At 40.5% G+C, this 21,401-nt stretch overlaps 1 protein-coding gene across 1 annotated transcript in view; it reads left to right on the forward strand.

The window, feature by feature from the left end:
- Window positions 1-16,772, forward strand: part of CPSF160 (cleavage and polyadenylation specificity factor 160) — a 98,990-nt gene extending 82,218 nt beyond the window's left edge. The window contains exons 24-26 of the mRNA XM_010279097.3: window positions 12,105-12,290; window positions 13,176-13,561; window positions 16,175-16,772. Coding sequence (XP_010277399.1) covers window positions 12,105-12,290; window positions 13,176-13,561; window positions 16,175-16,289 — 687 coding nt within the window. The 3' untranslated portion in view covers window positions 16,290-16,772. The remainder of the gene's footprint in view (window positions 1-12,104; window positions 12,291-13,175; window positions 13,562-16,174) is intronic.
- The last annotated feature ends 4,629 nt before the right edge of the window (window positions 16,773-21,401 follow it).

Here is a 21,401-nt window from a genome sequence, read left to right on the forward strand (position 1 = left end):
GCCAAGAGTTTGTAAGGACTGCATATTAAGCTGATTGGCCTAAAGTCCTTAATGTTCACAACCCCAGCTTTCTTCTGTATTAGTGTAATGAAGGTTGCATTAGATCTTCATAAAGTTGTCCTCCAAAAAGTGTCAACACTGTTTTATGATGTTAAAATTGAACCCATTGGGACCCGGAGCTTTGTCTCCATTTATCTTCTTTAAGGCCTCCCTTACTTCTACCTCTATGTCCCTTTCTAACCACCCCACTGCTGTCTCACTCAAGACTTTTGATTCAACCTCTTCCAAAGAAATCCAACACCACTGCCTACCTGAATACAACTTTTTGTAAAATTCCACCACTAGTCTTTAAATATTTTCCCAATCCTCAGCTACTTCCTCCCCTACCCCTACCCTTGTAATTAGATTTCTCCTCTTCCTCCCACAAGCATAAGCGTGGAAGAAGGCTGTATTTTTGTCTCTCTCTTTTTTAACCATAAAGCCCTTGATTTCTACCTCCAACTCACCTCTTCCCTCAGCAGCAATCTCTCTAACTCTCTTTCCAGCCCCTCCTCTATTCTAACCTCTCTTGGGTAAATTTCTTTCTCCTCCTGAAGCCTCTCCAGCCTGGCCAGTTTCCCCAACACCTCTTTCTTTCTACTTTCTTCGCTCTCTAACTCTCCCCTCCTTTCTTTCAATTCCTCTTTGAGCAGCTGAAGTTTCCTCATCAGCTTTAACCTAGCTGATCCCTCTACCTGAAAACCTCTGCACTTTTCTTCTTTCCAAGCCGTAAAGTTATGTAAAAGAAGCCAAGTATTCTCAAATCTGAATGGTTTTGGGCCCAAAAAGAAAAAACAAAAACTGCAAATTCTCTTAGAATGATAGGTTTGTGGTCTGATAATAGAATCTGTAGTGATTCTCGAACCAGAACTCCCAGTTGATCCACCAATTCACTAGAGAGCAAAAACCTATCCAACTGTCTCAGGATTGCTGGATATTGGCCATTTGACCATGTAAATTTTCCCCCATTCAGAGGGAGATCCGGTAGCTCTTGCTCGTTGATGAAAGCCTCAAATCTTCTCATCCCCATGCTGGCTCTCCTATCCCTCCCCCCTTTCATCTCACTCCTTCTAACAATGTTGAAATCACATCCCAAACACCACAGACCCTCCCAAAATTGCCTTACCCACCTTAGCTCCTCCCAGAAAGCCATCCTCTCCTCCTTTGTATTTGGTCCATAGACATTCATCACTCCCCAAGAGCATTCCCCCTTAATCTCTTGCAAGCACATTGAAACAGAATGATTTCCAATCCACTCCCCTACCTTAATGAAGACCCCTGAATGCCACAATATAACCAAACCTCCTACCAAACCCACCACATTCACCTCCAACCATTCTCCTCCGCCCCTTCCCCATATCTCATTCATCAGAGACATCAAATGATTCTAGTTTTGTTTCCTGCAAAAATACAATATCAGGCTTCTACTTCCTTATTAAATTTATCACTAGAAGCCTTCTATTTCTCTCCCTTAGCCCCCTAACATTCCAACTCAACACTTTCATCTTTGCCCCTCCTGACAACCCCTCCAACAACACTACTAGTAGTCTTCTACAGTCGCTTGATCCTCCCCCCCCCCCTCCTCGTTCTAATTCTTTTCTTTTTTGCTTTCTTCTCTTTTTTTGTCTCTCCCTTCTTTTTTTATTTTTTTTTTCAAATTGTTCGAATACAATTTTGGCAAAGCCTTCTCTCCCAAGAAAAACAATCCTATAGATTTGCCTACTTTAACTTCTCCTTTGACTAATTTACTCAGTTCCAGCTTCCTTTTTTCAATTACCCCTTCACTTCCTTCCCCCTATGAATGGGAAGCAATTCCTGCAGAGGGCACAGCTGGGGGGCTGTTAATTGTTTGGGACTCGTGCTCTCACGCGGTTTAGGGGATATTGAAGGGATCATTCTCAGTGTCAATACTGTTCCAATCTTTTGAAAATAATTTCAAATGGGTTATGACTGGGTTGTATGGGCCAACAGATGATAGAAGGGGAACTGTGGGCTGAATTGGACGTGATCAGAGAGAGGCGGGATTTCCCTTGGGTGGTCGGGGGGGTGGGATTTTAACACAGTCATTTTCTTCTCTTCTGAGAAGAGGGGTGGTAATAGTAGGTGCAGGGGTAGACAAGGTTCCTCACAGTTTTTGAGAAGATGGGAGCTAGTGGACTTACCTTTAATGCGGTCAAGGTACACCTGGACAAACAATCATGACTTTCAGATTTGAACATTTGTGGTTGGAAGAGGAAGGCTTCATGGATCATATTAGGTGGTAGGAGGAATGTACAGTAACTGGAACAGAGAGCCATGTGTTCTGTAAGAAACTCTCTTAGGTGAAGTCTGAGCTGAAACAATGGAAGAGACAGGTTTTTAAAGGTTTAAAATGGAAAAAACAGGATTTCCTTAGGAAAATAGTGGAGGTGGATAGGGTGGGGGAAGAGAGGAGTGTTATAGAAGAGAGCAAGGGCAAAATTGGATTTTGACAAATTGTTCTTCCAATAAGAAATTAAGTGGAGGCAACGCTCCAGATGTTTGTGGTTAAAACAGGGGGATAAAAGCACAGTTTTCTTCCATAAAATGGAAAATGGAAGGAGAACTAACACTATTAAGAGGTTGGAGGAAGGGAGGAGGTGGAGGAGAAAAGTGAAGGGATGAGATATCCATCGTATGGACGTCCGAATCTTGCGGAATAGAATGGGCAAATTTCAAAAATTTCTCTCCATCCTATTGGGAATCGTATTCCCTATTTTAGAAAAATCATATTTTTCAAGGATCAATCTTGAACCAAGAACCGAACCAGATCTGAACAAAAGTAGTAGGAGAGGGATATACCTGATACGGAGAAATAATATCTCCCAATGGAGGTGTTCACACCCAAGGAAGGAACCAAAAACTGTTCCCACTAAAGATGGCGCAGTGCAGGATGGAGCAGAGTCAACAGTGTTCTTCCCAAGAACCTGATCCTTCGCAAGAATCAGTAGGATGGCACGTGAGCACAGCTTCCTATTAGTCCCTTCACAAGAAACTGATATCAAGATCCAATCTTGATTTCTCCCACCTAACTGGAGATCGAACTGGCAGGTGAGGTGGCGGCAGGAAGGAGGCGGCAAGAAAGAATTTCGCAGGGTTGCTGAATTCTTCCTTCTGTGATTTCAGCTCTGAAGAGGATGTGAATGTATATCTTCTAAAGGCTGCTGCCCCCTCCTTTTATAACCTTAAAGGGATCAGCTCCTAATCCCATTAGGAGTTGCTGATCCAAATCATATTTGGATCAGAATTCCCTTTAAGTGATAAGGGTGAACCCTTATCTTATTTGCAGATTAGATCAGCCTTCTCCTAATCTCATTAGGAGGTTTCCAGATCTGAATCACATTTAGATCTGGACTCTCTGAGTGGATAGGGTTAAGACCCAATCCTATCTGCTAAGCCAATCTCAGAATTCGCCCCTTATTTAACTGATCAAATCAGCCCAGTTCGAAATGGGCTTTAGGCCCAATAAGGTTATGTGCTCACTTAGCCTTCCAAACTACTGCCCAGTTGGGCTTCCTTGTATGGCGTGGGACCCAAACATTGATCTACACATCAGCCACATGGGTTCAACCCAGCCTTTGTTACAAGGCCTGGCCGAATACACTGTTATGGACAGTGCACCCCCTAAAACCCATCACATGGGCTCTATGGGCCCAACACTTACCCTAAGTGGTCCCTGGGTCAAGCCACCTTGTAACACCCAGGGACTGTGGGCAGATGCAAGATTAGCCCATCAGGTATTACCCTCAATGGTCTTACACTTAACCTCTCAACCCATAATGATCAAACACTGCCCGACAATAGAGGACCTCTCCTTCGGCTACATGGAATAGTGTTGCACTCTTTTCTCACATGGATCCCGAGAATTAAAACCTTTTGCAAACAATTAGAAACAGTAATATATATACTTTTATATCTCATATAAAATATATTTTGCAAAACAAATCTCAACGATTGAAATCGACTGTCGGCAATCTTGGTTTCCATCAGAGAGAGTGCATCCCCGATCATTACCTTTGTTCGACAAAGGGGCTGATCCTATCACTATGATCACCCACTCAGATGAATTCTCAGACTGTCCCAACATACCCAGGTTTTGACCCCCGCTAAGGATCTCACTGATTAGCATATCAAAGACAGCCCAATCCGACACCTAGTGTAGTATCATAATCGAGTCTAGGGTCAGGTGTAACTTTTCAGTTTTGCCCATCAATCTCCAAGGCCCAGGGCAATACTGGAAATTTGGTCCGGTTCAAAGATTCATTTAATCCTACACTACATGTGCCTTGGGTCTCACCCTGGTGGCTGAGACAGGCCACCCCAACAATTGGCAGCACACCAATGTCAGCCTTGGCAGGATAAATCTCCCCAGACTTATCCAATGGCTGTGAACATTCTAAACTAACACGAGTCTCATAAGTGTCCAGTTTAAGGGTATTACACAGAAACACACCACAGGAACATGAATCAAATATGTACTTTATTCATTTACAATAAATTCATAATGTACATCATTCTGATTGGAGCTAAGGGCATACAACTATCTAACAAAAAGCTGGGTGGGCTGCCTTTTACGAGTCTTTCTCAACTAGAGGCCAGTCAATTGGAAGTAGAATTTTCAGAAGAGGGAGTTAGAGCTGCAATTGAAGAAATGGAAGGTGACAAAGAGAGGATGGGTGAACCCAGCAGATGTGTTCTATGCGGTTACAATTCTGAGAAGCTAGAACATCTCTTTCTGCACTGCAGATTCAGTTGCGAAATTTGGATGAAAGTTCTAAAGGTTTTTGGAGTTCAGTTCTGCCTCCCTAGGAATGTATTGGAAATGTTGCAGGGCAGGGGTCTGAGGGGTTTGTCGAGGAGAGGTAAGATTGTATGGAAGGTGTTGCCAGCGGAGGAAGTCTTAAAGAGCATTTGGGGAAGGTTATACTCTTGGGTGGCGACTCACAAGTTGTTCAAAAATTGTCCTTACAGCTCTTTTTTAGAGCACAGAGTAGAAGATCAAGACTGCAATCAGTCTTGAACCCTAATAGATTTTAGGTTAAGAAAAGCAGAAGAAAAGTGAGAGGAAGGAGAAGGAAGAGAAGAGAAACAGGAGAACACAAGGGTTTGAAAGGAGGGACAGATTCTAACACATCTGCCGCCGCCACTCTCTTAATATTTATAGGTTATGTTCAGTACATAGAGAAAAGGACAGATCTGCCCTTAGTACTTACATGACAAATAAAGTAAATAAAAACTGAAATAACAAACTGACCCCAACTGACACTACTATGACTGAAACAAATAATTACACATGCTGTCCTACGAACACAGTGGGGACCACTGCTGTGGGGCCCACATCAGTGTTCTCTACACTCCCCCTCAAGTTGGGAGTAGATATTTATCATTCCCAACTTGGATAGGTCTGCCTCTAACTTCTTCCTTGGTACAGCTTTGGTGAGGATATCTACGAGTTGCATATTAGATGTGATATACGGGAGACACACTTCTTGTGATGTGACCCTCTCTCGCACAAAATGTCAATCAACTTCAATATGTTAGTTCTGTCATGCTGCACTGGGTTGTGGGCTATATTAATAGCTGCCTGATTATCACAATACAGCATCAAGGGCTTTTCATAGTCAATACCCAACTCTTCAAGTAGTGATCTCAGCCATAAGATTTCAGCCACTCCGTTAGCCATTGACCTGTATTCCGCTTCAGCACTAGAGTGGGAAACAACACTCTGCTTCTTATTCCTCCAAGAGACAAGGTTACCTCCCACAAGGGCACAATATCCACAGGTAGACCTCCTGTCATCAACACTCCCAGCTCAATTGGCATCTGTATAGACATCCACCTTCATGTGATTATTGTTCTTGAGCAGTATACCTCTACCCGGGCATCTCTTCAAGTATGCTAATATTCTCTCTGCCGCAAGGAGATGAGAAGTTCTAGGGGAATGCATGTACTGGCTGACAACACTAACTGCATAACTGATATCTGGCCGAGTGAGGCAGAGATATAGGAGCTTTCCAACCAACCGTTGGAACATAACTTTGTCTTCAAGAAGCTCCCCGCCCTCTGCACTAATCTTGTGATTCTGTTCAATGGGTGTATCAGCAAGCGTAACACCTAACTTTCCAGTTTCCGCCAACAGATCTAGAACATACTTTCTCTAAGAGATAAAAAACCCCTGTTTAGATCTAGCAACGTCAATACCCAAAAAATGTCGTAGTGCACCAAGATCTTTCACCTCAAACTCTTGATGAAGGAGTTGTTTGAGGGACTCAATCTCATGGCTATCATTTCCTGTCACCACAATATCATCAACATATATTGCAAGTAGTGTTAGAGAGGACTCCACCCTCTTGATGAACAGTGTATGATCTGACTGGGCCTGTACATAACCGAACTTTCCAAGGGCTATTCTGAACCTATCAAACCAGGCTCTAGGTGACTGCTTCAAACCATACAATGTCTTGTTCAATCGGCAAACCTTCTTACCTGTCTCTGTATCATAGAATCCAGGAGGCAACTGCATGTAGACTTCTTCCTGTAAGTCTCCATTCAGAAAGGCATTTTTAACATCCATCTGGAACAAGGGCCAAGAATGATTTGCTGCAAGGGATAACAGAACTCGGGTGGTGGTCATCTTGGCTACTGGGGCAAAGGTCTCCAAGTAGTCTATACCATAAGTCTGGGTGAACCCCTTTGCGACCAACCAGGCTTTGTACCTTTCAATAGAGCCATCAACATTATGCTTCACAGTGAATACCCATCTACATCCAACCGGTTTCTTTACTTTGGGTAGGTCAACCAGTGCCCAAGTATTATTCTTCAACAGGGCATCCATTTCGACTTGCATTGCATCTTTCCATTCTGGAACTGATAAGGCTTCTTGCACTGTTCTTGGAATAGGGACATTGGCAATGGAAGTGAGATAGGACCGATAAGAGGGAGATAGGCGATCGTAAGATAAGAACTGTGAGATGTTGTGAGCTGTAGATGTGGTGCAATGTCGTTTCCCTTTGCGGACGGCAATAGGGAGATCAAGTTCATCCACAAGAGGGGAAGTGGCAACAGTGGAAGGTGTCGTAGGCTCTGGATCTGGAGCTGCAGAAGGAACTGGAGCTGGCCGGGACTGTCGATGACTAGGATCAACCTGCCTGCATCGCTTGTGATAGACTCTCAACTCCTGATCCCTCTAACCAGCCTCACCACTACAACCTTCATCACCCAGTGGAATAGGTAAAGGAACAGCCCCACTCCCACTGCGCTCCCCGTGAGGAAAGAGACTCAAAATCCCACTCTCACTGCTTTTCCCCTGAGGAGAAACCCTAGGATAATAGGGTGTCTCCTCAAAGAAGGTGACCTCCATGGAGACAAACCTTTTCCCCGAAACCGGATCATAGCAGCAATAACCCTTTTGAGTTTGTGCATAACCGAGGAAAATGCATTTGGAGGCCTTAGGTTCAAACTTGGAATGATGAGGCCCGAGAAGCTGAACGAAACAGTTACAACCAAAGGTTTTAAGGGGAACGATGAACAACTCCTCGTCTGGGTATAGAAGGGAAAAAGGGGTTTTCATATCAAGAACCTGGGAAGGAGCCCGATTAATGAGATATACTGTTGTGAGGATAGCATCACCCCAGAAGCGAATAGGTACATTGGAGGTAAACATAATGCTTCTAGCCACCTCCAAGATGTGTCTATTCTTCCTTTCGGCAACTCCGTTCTGCTACGGTGTATGAGGGCAAGTGGTCTGGTGAATAACTCCATGGCTGAGAAGGTAGGAGGTCAATGGCTTAGCAAAGTATTCCTTTGCATTATCAGATCTAAGGACTTTGATTTTGGCCCCAAACTGAGTGAGAATCATCTGATGGAAGTTTTGGGTCATAGTAGGAACCTCATCCCGAGAACGCATAAGATAGACCCAAGAAAAACGGGTATAGTCATCAACGAACAATAGAAAGTATTTGTACCCACCCATAGAAGAGATGTGATATGGCCCCCAAACATTAGTATGCACAATATCAAAAGAAGAATTACTCCTTTTATTACTCAAAGAATAAGAAGTTCTACAATGTTTGGCAAACTCACAACTCTCACACCTCAACTTTGATAACTCAACAGACTCAAATAAAGTAGGAAACAGACTCTTCAAGGACCTGAAAGACAAATGACCTAATCGATTATGCCAAAGCATAACCGGACTCACAAACTGAGAAACAAAAGACTTTTTATCCACTGACTCCTCCCGACGAGAACTCTCTCCAAGCAGATAGATTCCATTCGTCTCACGGCCAATCCCAATCACCTTCCTCGTCTCCAAGTCCTGAAAAACACATCGGTCAGGGAAAAAGGTTACTGAACAGTTCATATGTTTGGTAATACTACTGACTGAAAGCAGGTTAGTATCAAGCTTAGGAACATGCAAGACAGAAGATAAAGAGATAGTATCCGATAACTTGATGTCACCCTTGCCCGAAATGGGAACAAGAGAGCCATCAGCAATGGATACTCTATCTCGGCCAGAGGACAAGTGATAAGAAGTGAACAATGATGGCAAGCTAGTCATATGGTTGGATGCACCTGAATCTATTACCCAACAATGGTCAGTATTACTTGGAGCCGAAGCATGGTAAGTTGAGGCTCGAGTACCTAAATGTGCAAACGCAGATGTGGCAGGAGCTGATGGTGACTGAGATGGCTGAGCTGAACTCCCAACTTCCTTTTCCAATTGTATGAGGGCAGCCCGAACCGCGGCTAAGGTCTCTAGGGATGTGCCTGATGAGGATGATGAATCAGTGTTCACAGCCACATGAGAATTACCCTTCTTATTTCTTAGTTTTGCTGGGACCAAATGAGGATGTAGCTTCCAACAAGTATCTTTTGTGTGCTTGGGTTTCTTTCAATGTTCACATACCAGGTCCCGTTTATCTTCCTTCTTCTGGTCCCTTTCTGGATCACCCCTTGACTTAGGTTTAACAGCTGTCAGGGCTGGGGAAGGGGGCTGAGGCTGCATCATGACTTTCCTCCTGGTCTCTTCACTATGCACCAGGGAGTATGCTTGGGAGAGGGTCACACTATCTCTGGTCAGTATCTGTTGCCGCACAATGTCATATTCTGAATTCATGCCAGCCATAAACTCAAACACCCTATTTGTCTTGACTTGCTTTCTGTGAGTCTATGCATCTTTGGGACTCTCCCACTCAAGGGTCTCTAGATGGTCAATCTCATGCCACAAGGATTTCAAGGTAGAGAAGTAGACAGAAACTGACTTCTCTCCTTGTTTAAGACTGTTCACCTCACACTTCAGTTCATAGGCTTTGGCAACATTAAGGGGTTGGGAATAGGTTTCTTTCACAACATCCCATATTTCCTTGGCTGTCTTTGCCCACAAGTAATTTCGGCTGATATGTGGCTGCATAGAATTACACAGCCATGCTATAACCAAATAGTTCTCTTGAACCCACTTGGTGTACGTTGGATCCTCCTTGGAAGGTTCTTTCACATCTCCCAAGAGGTAACCCATTTCCCTTCCTCCAATAGCCATAATGGCTGATTGAGCCCATTCCAAGTAATTTGACCATCAAATCTCACAGTTGTAATCTGAAACCCGGTTTCAGATACACTACCATAACTGCTGTTCCCAAAACTACTTTCTCCCTGATTTTTAAACTCCCATCTTTGGTCAAGAATCAGTAGCTACAAACTGTTAGAGCCACTACACCAGAAAACTGCACTTGGACAGTCGATCACAACCAGAAAACAGTATGAAATCAATGCAGGTCTGATCTGAAACCAATCTGTAATCACGGTATATGCATGAACTAGTGCAGGCCTGATCTGAAACCAATCGGCAATCACAGTATATGCATGAAACCAATACAAATCTGATCTGAAATCAATCGGCAATCACAGTACCAAGCAGTCTGTCAAGTTTTTTTATCCCCTAGAAGAGCTCGAAGCCAAAAATAGGTCTGAAACCAGCTTAGAGAGCAATCTGAGATGCTGGAGCAGAATTAGGGTTTCATTGGTAGGTCTGAAATAAGTGCTCAGCCGCACTTTCCAAGCAGTCCTTACAGTTAGGACCTGTCGTAGGGTCAATATGAAACCCTAAAACTGATCACCTCTGAGAGAAGATAAAGAGGGTTCGGCCCAATAGTCAAACCCTAGATTAGAGAGAAAAACCTTAAAGCAGTTCGGCCTCTCCTTCTAGATAGGTCCAACCTATCTCGACTGATAGCAGTCTCTGGAAACTAAATAAAACTTACTCAAAGAATGCTGTTCACTGCCTTCCAGGGTTACCTGAACCCTAGCCTTCGCTGCTTCTTCCTGATTACCAACTCTCTGCAAGCCGCGGCAAGTCCTCAACAGCTGCGAAACTCTCCTGGTAATCTCCAAGAATCAGCCGACGAATACTTCTTCATAAGCTTCCAGCCCTAGCTGGTCCTCATGTGGTCGGCTGGACTAGACACACATGAGAAGCCCTAGATAGGCTCTGATACCAAGTAGAAGATCAAGACTGCAATCAGTCTTGAACCCTAATTGATTTTAGGTTAAGAAAAGCAGAAGAAAAGTGAGAGGAAGGAGAAGGAAGAGAAGAGAAACAGGAGAACACAAGGGTTTGAAAGGAGGGACAGATTCTAACACATCTGCCGCCGCCACTCTCTTAATATTTATAGGTTATGTTCAGTACATAGAGAAAAGGACAGATCTGCCCTTAGTACTTACATGACAAATAAAGTAAATAAAAACTGAAATAAATAACAACTGAAATAACAAACTGACCCCAACTGACACTACTATGACTGAAACAAATAATTACACATGCTGTCCTACGAACACAGTGGGGACCACTGCTGTGCGGCCCACATCAGTGTTCTCTACACACAGTAATCTTTTTGTCTGATGTTCATATAGTGCTTTTTTTGCGATGTACAAAGTGTTCTTCTGTCTTGCCCAGTGCCTCATTGGGCAAGGCTGTATCTCTTTTCAGTTTGCTTTAACGAAATACCTTACCTTTTCTCTCAAAAAAAGGAGTGCAAAGGGCAAAGGATATGAACTGCAATAAGCTGATTATGGAAGGTGACTTGAAGCTAGTGGTGGGATGGCTGCCAAAGGAAGAAAGTTGGATTCTGGAACTACAGTAGTGAAAGGAGGAAATTCAAGTGCCTGACACAAAACATAGATTGAGACTTACATGTGTTGAAAGAACTGCTAATGTTTTTGTTGGTATACTAACTAAACAAGGGGTGGGAAGGAACCAATTGTGTTGGGCTCCAATTGTAACACTGCTAATATGCTGAGGAGAGTTACTTTTATCTCTTCTTTCGTACCTTGCTTTATTCATTAATGAAATTTGCACTTATTGATCACAAAAAAAGTTTCTTGGTACAAGCAGAAGGCTCAAGAGGGCAAATGAAAAGACCTGAAAAACGTGGTCTGAAGTGGTAATAAATGATCCAAGGCCTTACAATTTGACAGAGAGCATTGATCTTAATAGAGCATAATGGCAGGACAGAATTGTGTGGCTGTCTGGCTGACTCCAAATAGTTGGGATTGAGTCTGAGTTGAATTTACAAGGGAGTCCCTTTGTTAGGTTGGGATTGCTTTGGTGTTTTTTGATTCACCATGATCTCGTATATGTTGTCCTATATTAATATATATTTTTATTGTTACTGATTAAAGAAAAGTTACCTAACCGTTGCATCCAAACTTGGAATTCCTGTGGTTAACAGTTGTGGCCACATTTTCTGCTATCAACTTTACATCTGTCAATAATAACTTGCCTTGGAATCAATCATTATTAAACAGTTACTCATACTTTTCTTCTAGGGTTAGTCAGACTCGGCCAACCAACTTAGGTTCATTGACTTTTGACCAGTTTATTAGAGTTGTAGTCGTTGCGGTATGGAGATTGAATTATAGGCTGTTTGTTATGTGAGATTGCACTTTCTTTGTAGGTATATGTTTCAATATTGTGTCTCAAGGTCTTTGCATTTTCTTGACAACGTTAGAAGTGGATTATATCCTTACCATGCTGTTAAATATCATTGCAGGTCAAGAATTTTATCCTCCTTGGTGACATTCACAAAAGCATTTACTTTCTCAGTTGGAAGGAACAAGGAGCTCAGTTGAACTTACTGGCCAAAGATTTTGGCAATCTTGATTGTTTTGCAACAGAATTTTTGATTGACGGAACTACATTGAGTCTTGTTGTCTCAGATGATCAAAAGAATGTTCAGGTAAGCAGCTGCTTCTACACAGGCATTCTGTTCTTATGCTGGATTACAACTAGACTTCAGAAGTTTCTTTTTTATAGTTACAATGAGTTACTTCTTGATGTAACAGGGTCTGTCAAATAACAACTACATACATTAGAGTGCTGGCTTAAATTTCCTCATTTTTTCTGTTTTCCTGGTGAAGTAAAAAACTGTATTAGTATTTCATATTTTCTTTAGAATATAATGCAAAGCTGAGGTGGAGACTTAAGTGCCTGTTGGGGAGGGCTTTCACATAGCGGCTGCTGGAGTTACAAGGTAGGTCCCACATGGAACGTTGCGAAGCTTTGTTTGGTGAAAACCAGGAAAGTTAAAATTACGCTTACATATGAGCCAGGAAATCTACTTTCCAATGAAGCTATTTTTGATAGCTTCTCCGAAGTGGTTCAGTTAATGCAGTTCAATCAGCACTGGAACCCTCCTAAACAGGCTCTAAGTGGTTGAGAGCAAACAAGTAGCTGCTAGAACAAATGGAAATTGCCTACTTAAATGTGGGATTGCCTTTAGGAAACAAGAAATAAGCGTGAGTTATGCTTAAAAGACCATCTTAAAGAAGTGCCTTAAATTATACATTTTAGAGATTTAAGATAATATCCTGTGTTGCTCATTTATTTTTACAAATCTCATCTTTTAAGTATAACAAGTACTAGGAGCCCATGAAAGCTTTCAAGTAACATACTCTACATATTATAAATCTTCGTAATTTAGAATCATTCGCAACTTATATTAGATGGATATTTTTTTTTTTACCCAATCCTTGAATGCCTTGCAGATTTTTCTATACAGTGATTTTTGCTTGAATTTATTTCTCAGAAGTATCATTTTCCAACATTTTTAATATGCAAACAGATCTTCTATTATGCACCAAAAATGTCAGAGAGTTGGAAGGGGCATAAACTTCTATCGAGGGCTGAATTCCATGTTGGTGCTCATGTGACGAAGTTCTTGCGGTTGCAAATGCTCCCTACTTCCTCTGACCGGACCACTGCTGCTCCAAGTTCAGACAAAACCAATCGGTTTGCTCTATTGTTTGGTACACTTGATGGTAGCATTGGTTGTATCGCACCACTTGATGAGCTCACATTCCGACGGCTTCAAACTCTACAGAGGAAGCTTATTGATGCTGTTCCCCATGTAGCTGGCCTAAATCCCCGAGCTTTCCGACAGTTCCATTCAAATGGAAAGGCTCATCGACCTGGCCCTGAGAATATAGTTGACTGTGAGCTGCTTTGCCAGTAAGTTTCACATATTCCATTTTAAATATTTCTAAGTATATGTAGTTCCTTTAGTTCATGGACTGATGTCACCAAAGTGAATGTCTGAAAATGTGTGGTTAAAGCATTAGTGCCCATTACCTAGGCGGGTGGTATGTATGTATATGTGTGTGTATAGTGGTGGCAAATAACTAATTAATTAATTATGCTCCTTTTATATATTAATATGAATGTCTGCAAGCTATTTTGGGCCAATGGGTGCTTATAAAGCAAAAAATTAGGGCTCTTAACCCTTGTGTGTATATCAATGTTGCCAAAATCTTACAATTCATGATTTGGGTCATGAATCCCAAGGGTTTCAATTTGAATCTTATATCTGAATCCTTTTCTGCAAAAAATCTTGCGAATTTTGTTTGAATCCTACAATTTGATTCATAAATCTTATGATTTGAATGATTTCTTAATTTATTGTGATTCAAATAAATTCAATTTAGAATTAGTTTTCTAATTTGTCATTTTTTTTTGTTTTTTATCAATAACAAAAACAGATACATTCAATATGAAGAAAATTAGTGCGAGTAAAGAGAAAGAAGGGGGAAGGGATATACTCTCTTAACCCCTTCCCAAATAAAAATTGGACCACAACCTAGAATAAACAATTTCTCTCCACCCGTTGTTTTGCAAGTGTATCAGCAAAGGCCTTTACATTCAATTGTCATTGCATTCTTCAGCCCTTAAAGAGTCCCCAACTTCTATTGGACCCAAGAAGAATGCAATGACAATTCCTTCATACCTGAACAATCCTCCAATGCCAGACGGGCCGGGGTTGCCTTCACTACTACCATCAAAATTGAGCTTGACAGAACCTCTAGGGGGTGGGAACCATATAGGTTTGACCACGACCCTAAAGGGGGAAGAACCAACAAATCTCTCTCCAATTTCTCAGCATTTCAGCCCCAGAAACATCCTTGAATAGCTCTGACAATTTCACCCAGTGGATCACCTTGATGAAAATAGCTTCAGTAACAGCTTCTTTGCTTCATTCTTTACCAAGAAATATTTGCTGGTTCCTTTCTTCCCAAATCATCCAACACACCACTGCCCTTGTGCACCTCCAAACCAATCTTCCCCTCTTCTTTGGTCAACTTACGAAAGTAGGAGTGAACAAGCTTTGTACATTAGACAGAGAGTTCCACCTGCACCCTAACAAATAAATAAACCTTTCCCAAATTGAAGAAGAATAAGGGCAAAAGATTAATAAGTGATAGCAATTCTCACCACTAACTTTGCAGAAAGGGCACAAGTGGGGGGAGAGTCACCAATTAAACCCTTTTTCTTTGCAGTAGCTCGCAAGTATTAATTCTTTCTAGAATGATTTTCCAACACAAACCACCCACCAAGGAGGTATAGGTGAACTCTAAATCTCCTTAAAGGGCAAGGCCCCTCATTTTCACTCGATCGGATAAGGAATGAGAAAAAGCATCTACAGGTGAAAGAACCGGATGGTGATGGGGTCTAGATTCTCCTATCCCTTTTTACATACATCTAAACATACCCCTTCCAAGCTTTGTAACAGACATATGACACTATTAACTTAATGATCATGAAGCCCTCTTCTGAGACCCAAATCCCAATTTTTTGTCACTTTTTTGTTTATATTTAGTTTTGTCAAGGGAGACTTGCTTTAAAGCCCTTACTAGAAAATGATTTATTACATTATTTAAGAGCATCATTGAGTTTATTCTGCATCATATATAGGTTAAAGAGCCATTGTATGTGAATTTATTTGATTTTCAAGTCAAATTTGATTATAACATCTTATGCTTCTATTGCACAAGTGGTAAATTCTATTGTTTTAGGTACATATATGGTAAATATGGATTAAAAATAGGATTAAATCACTTTTTGTATATATTTAGCCTTTTAGTGTATCTATATTTATTTATTTTTGACAAGTTTATAAAAATAGAAATAATCCTACGATTTATGATACGATTCACAATTCGATTCGATTCAATTTTCTCTACGATTACGATTTTCAATGCATTGGTGTATATGCGTATTTTCCTTTGAACTAGGGAGAATATTCAAAAATATTATCTTTCTTCCAACAATGTAAGGTGTCATTTAACCAATGCTGGTTTAATTTGTTTATAATTAACATGCAATTACATAATGTGTGTATGGTTACATAGTTGTATTATAAAATATAAATGTATTTATCTATTCATTTTTGTTGCCTGGCCACCTTGTAATTACATAATAGATAATAGTTATGAAATAGCTGGAACACAGAACTTTCACTGAATATTTTTATGCTGGGTATCTCTTGCATCATACACCTAATGGAGGATTAATCCTGGTTTTTCTTCTAAGTGAGTTCTGAAACTTAAAATATATCCTGACATCGCAATATATTGATGATGTAAGATGAGAGGATAAATCATTAGAAAGGAAATTTTCTGCACATGGCCTTTGAAAAGTCCAAAAGGAAAAGAGAACTATTTTTTGTACCTTCTGACAATAAGATGACCCTTTAGACTTGCAGACTTTCAGACAAGCACGCTGTTGAATTTTAAGATCTGATTTTTGTTTTCCCTTCCAACTAACATTTTTATTTTGATGTTTTTGCAGTTATGAGATGCTGCAATTAGAGGAACAACTTGACGTTGCTCACCAAATTGGAACTACCCGTGAGCAAATTTTGTCAAACTTGAATGACCTCTCTCTTGGCACAAGCTTCCTCTGATAATGGCCTGGTGTTATCAACCCATCAGAATTTCCTCCGAAGAATTACAAGCTATGAGCAATGGAATCTACAGAGTTTTCAAGTTGGCTTACACTTAAATCTGAAACATATCAATCGTGACTTGGAAGGAACCTCAGACTCTACAATGGTTGTGCGGTGGTAATGGCTAGCTGTTACTGGTGGAGATGACCTCATCCTAATTTCAGCCAATTTTGTAGTGTATTTTGGTTTAGTCAGAGCCAAAGAGCAGTTGTCAAGGTTCAACCATTGGATAAGGAATGGATGGGTATCTAACAGGTGAACTGTTAGTACCATAATTCGATCTTTAATCAACTTCAATGGTTTTGAACCAGAAATCCCAAGCCAATAGAAAAGTGGAGCGACTGAAGGACGTTGTTTTGGGCCATGAGTTGTTCACAAGCTATAAAATGGAAAACCACTTGTAAAGAAACGCCAAATGCATTGGTTACTGTTCTAGCTTGTTCCTCTTAGGGATACTGGTCGTGGAAAATATAAAGTTGATAAAAATCAACTTATACATGCCTTGTTGACCTGCCCCACATAACATAAACAGGACCTCTGTCGTTGCACCCTTTAGAGCTCTTAATAGCTCACTCAAAAAAAATTATAATACCAAAGTTGCCCCTAACAGTGGGCAAATCATTTCCTCTCTTTTCATCATCCCCGAATGAACCATCGTGGCAAAGCATTTCATCTCTTTCCAAATAACGGCACATAAATTTCTCCCAAGAAAAAGAGTGAGGGAGAGAGAGAAACCCTAAAACAACTTTTTATCTTCAAAACCTAAAACCAAATTGAAACACAAAGACTGCACAGGGAACGGACTAGAAATTTTTTTTCAAATATGTAGAGAGCATTAATGTGGTCCCCACCTTGTTTATGTTTATGTTTGTTTAGTTTCAGCCAGTAATTATTTTTCAGTTGGTAGTTATTGGTAGTTTTTTTTTCTCTTTTCATTGCTTGTGTAAACAGTAGGGGTAATTCAGGCTTTTCTCCTATTTTTTAATTGTTAATATAAATTGTTGTGGGGCGACAATCATAGACCCACAATTCTGTTGACTTCTCTTCGTTTTCTTTTTTTCTTCTCTCCTATTTTCGAACTACTCTTCTTATTTTGTACATTATATCTAGGACTGATTGCAGCCCTACTCTATAACTTGGTATTAGAGCCAAGCTAGGGCTTCTCATGTTAGTCTAATCAGGCTGACTACATGAGAACTTCCTAGGGTTGGAAGTTCCATTTGAAAGAATATCATTAGTTGATTCTTGGAGGTTGGGGTTGGAATTTGAAAGAATATCATTAGTTGATTCTTGGAGGTTGATGGTAGTGTGCGGTTACTACTCAAGGGACTGTAGAGCTTTAGAGAGATCCAGTGATCAAGAAGAATCAGAAGAAGGGTTGAATCCTCAAGATTAGGGTTCAGACATTAGTTTAAAGGTGGTAGCTAGACTTTTTTTTTAAGTAAGTTGATTTTCTTTTGAGATCGATTTGAAAAGTTCTCTTTGGTTATTTTGAGAGGTGTGAATGGGAAATCTCCTCTTTTCTCTTGAGTTTTAGGGTTTTAATCCCATGACTGATCGTAGATCAAGAGAAAACCCTAAAACTCAAGACTTGTTAATTCTAGGGTAGTAGTTGGACTTGTTTCCCATTCTAGACTAAGTGATTTAGTTTTATGGAAATCTAGTAGAGTTGTTCTAATATTTTTGGGTAGTAGTTGAACCTAATTCACCCTCCTAGGTCGGTTGTTAACAATTTTTGGGTCTTTGATGGCCATTGGGGTAGAGGAAAACCGAACTATTTGTTGGGGGATGTGAATGAACCAATTAAGGAGGATCCAACCTATGCCAAATGAATTTAAGAGAACTATTTGGTTATGACATGGTTGTGCAATTCCATGCAACTTTACATCAACCGAAATTATTTGTGGGAAAAAACAACTATGGAAATTTGGGACATCATGAAAGAAGCCTATTCCCAACCTCTTAATGCAACTAGAGCCTATGAGTTGAAATGTTAAGTGAACAACCTTAAGCAATGAGAGAAATTAATCTCAATTTACTTCTCAACCTTGAAGTCCCTGTGGCATGAAATTGACCACCTAGAGACAATTGAATGGGAAAGTTAGAAGGATGCACAAACTTACAGAAAGCAAGTTGAAACTAATAGGGTATTTGAATTCCTGTCTGGTTTGAATTCTGAATATGATATTGTGAGACAACAATTTCTCACGAGAGAAAGTATAACCTTATCACAAGCCTACTCCTTAGTGCACGGTGAAGAAAGTAGGAGAAAAGTTATGCCGCAGCATCAACCCTTTGAATCAGCATTGGCAGCAGTCAAACCAAAGTTTGGGGGTGATAAGGAGAAGGATTTGAAGAAGGAAGATAAGAGAGAGCTAATATGTGAACATTGCAAGAAACCAAATCATACTAAAGACACCTATTGGAAGTTACGTTCTCATCTAGTTCCAACAAAGTTCAAAAACGAAAGGGGAAATGCTAATGTAGCTATTACTATTGATGAAGCATCGTCATCGAGCACAAGAGCTACATCCCTAGACACCTTAGCTGTTGTCCGGGTTGCTCTAATTTAGTTGGAAAGTAATGTTGGCAATTCAACATCGTTGTCTCAGCCATTAGTCACAACTTCTGTTACTCCCATTTCAACTTTTGCTCATTCAGGTACACGGGCCTTAGCTTATAATGCCTCAGCCCCAGGTAACACCGAACCTTGTTGGGTAATAGACTCGGGTGCATCTGATCACATGATTGGCTTGCCTTCACTGTTACTACCTATCACTTATCTTCTAGTAGAGACAAAGTGTCTATTACTGATGGCTCTCTTGTTCCCATTTCTGGTAAGGGAGACATCAAATTGTTTAATGTTATTTCTTTGTCTTCAGTTTTGCATGTTCCTAAACTTAGTACTAATTTGCTTTCTGTCAGTAGTATCACTAAAACTCAAAATTGTTCAATGAATTTTTTTTCTTGATCAATATGTTTTTAGGATTTGGAGACAATGAAGGTGATTGGGATTGGTCGTAAGACAAATGGAATCTACTTGCTTGGAGGGAATTCACATGGGGAAGAAAGTGAAGTTGGGAGATCTTTTGTTTCTCAGACTATTGGTCATGTTATGCTTTGGCATAACTGGTGAGGTCATTTATCTTTTAGGTCTTTGAAAAGTTTATTTCCTAGTTTGTTTGAGCCAGTCCAGATGTCCAATTTGAAATGTAAAAGTTGTGAGCTTGCAAAGTATTGTAGAATAACCTATTCTTTGAGTAATAAAAGTAGTATTATTTTTGAAATTGTGCATACTGATGTTTGGGGACCTTATCATATCACTACTATGGGGGTACAGATATTTCTTTTTGTTTGTTGATTACTATATTCGTTTTTCATGGGTTTACCTTATGCATTCTTGAAATGAGGTTCCTACTTTAACCCATAACTTCCTTCAGATGATTTTAACCCAATTTGGTGTCAAAATCAAAATTTTTAGATTCAATAATTCAAAAGAGTATTTTGCCAAAACCTTAGCCTCATATTTCCTTGACCATGGGATTATTTATCAGAGTATCTGTCCTCATACACCTTAGCAAAATGGGGTTGCTGAGAGGAAGAATAGACACATTGGAAGTGATTAGAAGCATTATGTTTAACTCCAATGTGCTTATACGATTTTGGGAACATGCCATTCATACAACTGTATATCTCATCAACCGAGTCCCTTCACGGGTTCTAGACGTGAAAATTTCATTCACCCTCTTATATCTTGATAAAGAGTTTGTTCACTATTCCCCTCAAGACTTTTGGATGTACTTCTTGCTTTGTTCAAACCCTTGGACCTCATCGTTCCAATTGATGCTAAAGCCTCAAAATGCATTTTCCTTAGTTATGCACAAACTTAAAAGGGATATTGCTGCAATGAACCTACTTCTGTGAGGAGGTTTGTCTCTATAAATGTCACTTTTTTTGAGGATGTACCCTATTATCCTAGGGTTTCTTCTTAGGGGGAGAGTAGTGAGGTGGAGGTTCATTCATTAGAAATTCCATTACCTATCTCAATCACTGAAGGGGAGTGTAGTGAAGAAGGTTGTCAGAGGTGCCAGGATTTGAGAGTTTATCATAGATGGTGGAGGCAGGTTGATTTCGATCATCAGCAGTCCAGGCCAACTCCAGTTCCTTCTGCGGATCCAGATCCAAGAACCACAATTCCTTCGTTTTCCATTACAAATGAGATACCTTCCATTGTTGAGCCTTCACCTCCATTAGATGACCATGATCTTCCCATTGCAGCCCGTGAAGGGAAACGTCGTTGTACCTCCTCTATGGCTCATTGTATTTCCTAATTCTTGTCTTATGATCATTTGTCTCCCTCTTACAAGTCCTTTTTGGCATCCATTACTACTATCTCCATTCCCAGAACAGTGGAGGAAGCCTTGTTAGTCCCTGAGTGGAAAGATGCAATGGAGGTAGAAATGAATGCCCTTCTAAAGAACAATACATGGGAGCTAATTGATCAATTTGAGGAAAAGAAATCAAATTACTCATGGCTCTTGTTTCAAATGGATGTTAAAAATGCCTTCCCCAATGGTGACTTGCAAGAAGAAGTGTACATGCAATTGCCTCTTGGATTTTATAGTGCAACAATAAGAAATAAGGTTTGCAAACTGAATAAGGCCTTATATAGACTAAAACAATCTCCTAGAGCCTAGTTTGATAGATTTAGACAAGCTCTTGAAAAATTTGGCTATGCGCAAGCCCAGTCAGATCACACTCTCTTTATTAAGAAGGTGGATACCTCTTTAACACTGCTATCTGTATATGTGGATGATATTATAGTGACGGGGAGTGATACTCGTGAGATTGACTCTCTTAAGCAACTCCTTCACCAAGAATTTGGGGTCAAAAACCTAGGAGAGTTTTGGTATTTCTTGAGTATTGAGGTAGCACAGTTTAAGCATGAGATTTTTGTTTTCCAAAGAAAATATGTTCTTGATTTGTTGGAAGAAACAGGGAAACTAGGTGTTAAACCTAGGGATGGAAATTTCACGGGAATTTTTAGGTATCCGATCCTAACAGGACCCA

Source organism: Nelumbo nucifera, chromosome 1, assembly GCF_055504915.1.
Source record: "Nelumbo nucifera cultivar China Antique chromosome 1, China Antique-T2T, whole genome shotgun sequence".
Taxonomy (NCBI): domain Eukaryota; kingdom Viridiplantae; phylum Streptophyta; class Magnoliopsida; order Proteales; family Nelumbonaceae; genus Nelumbo; species Nelumbo nucifera.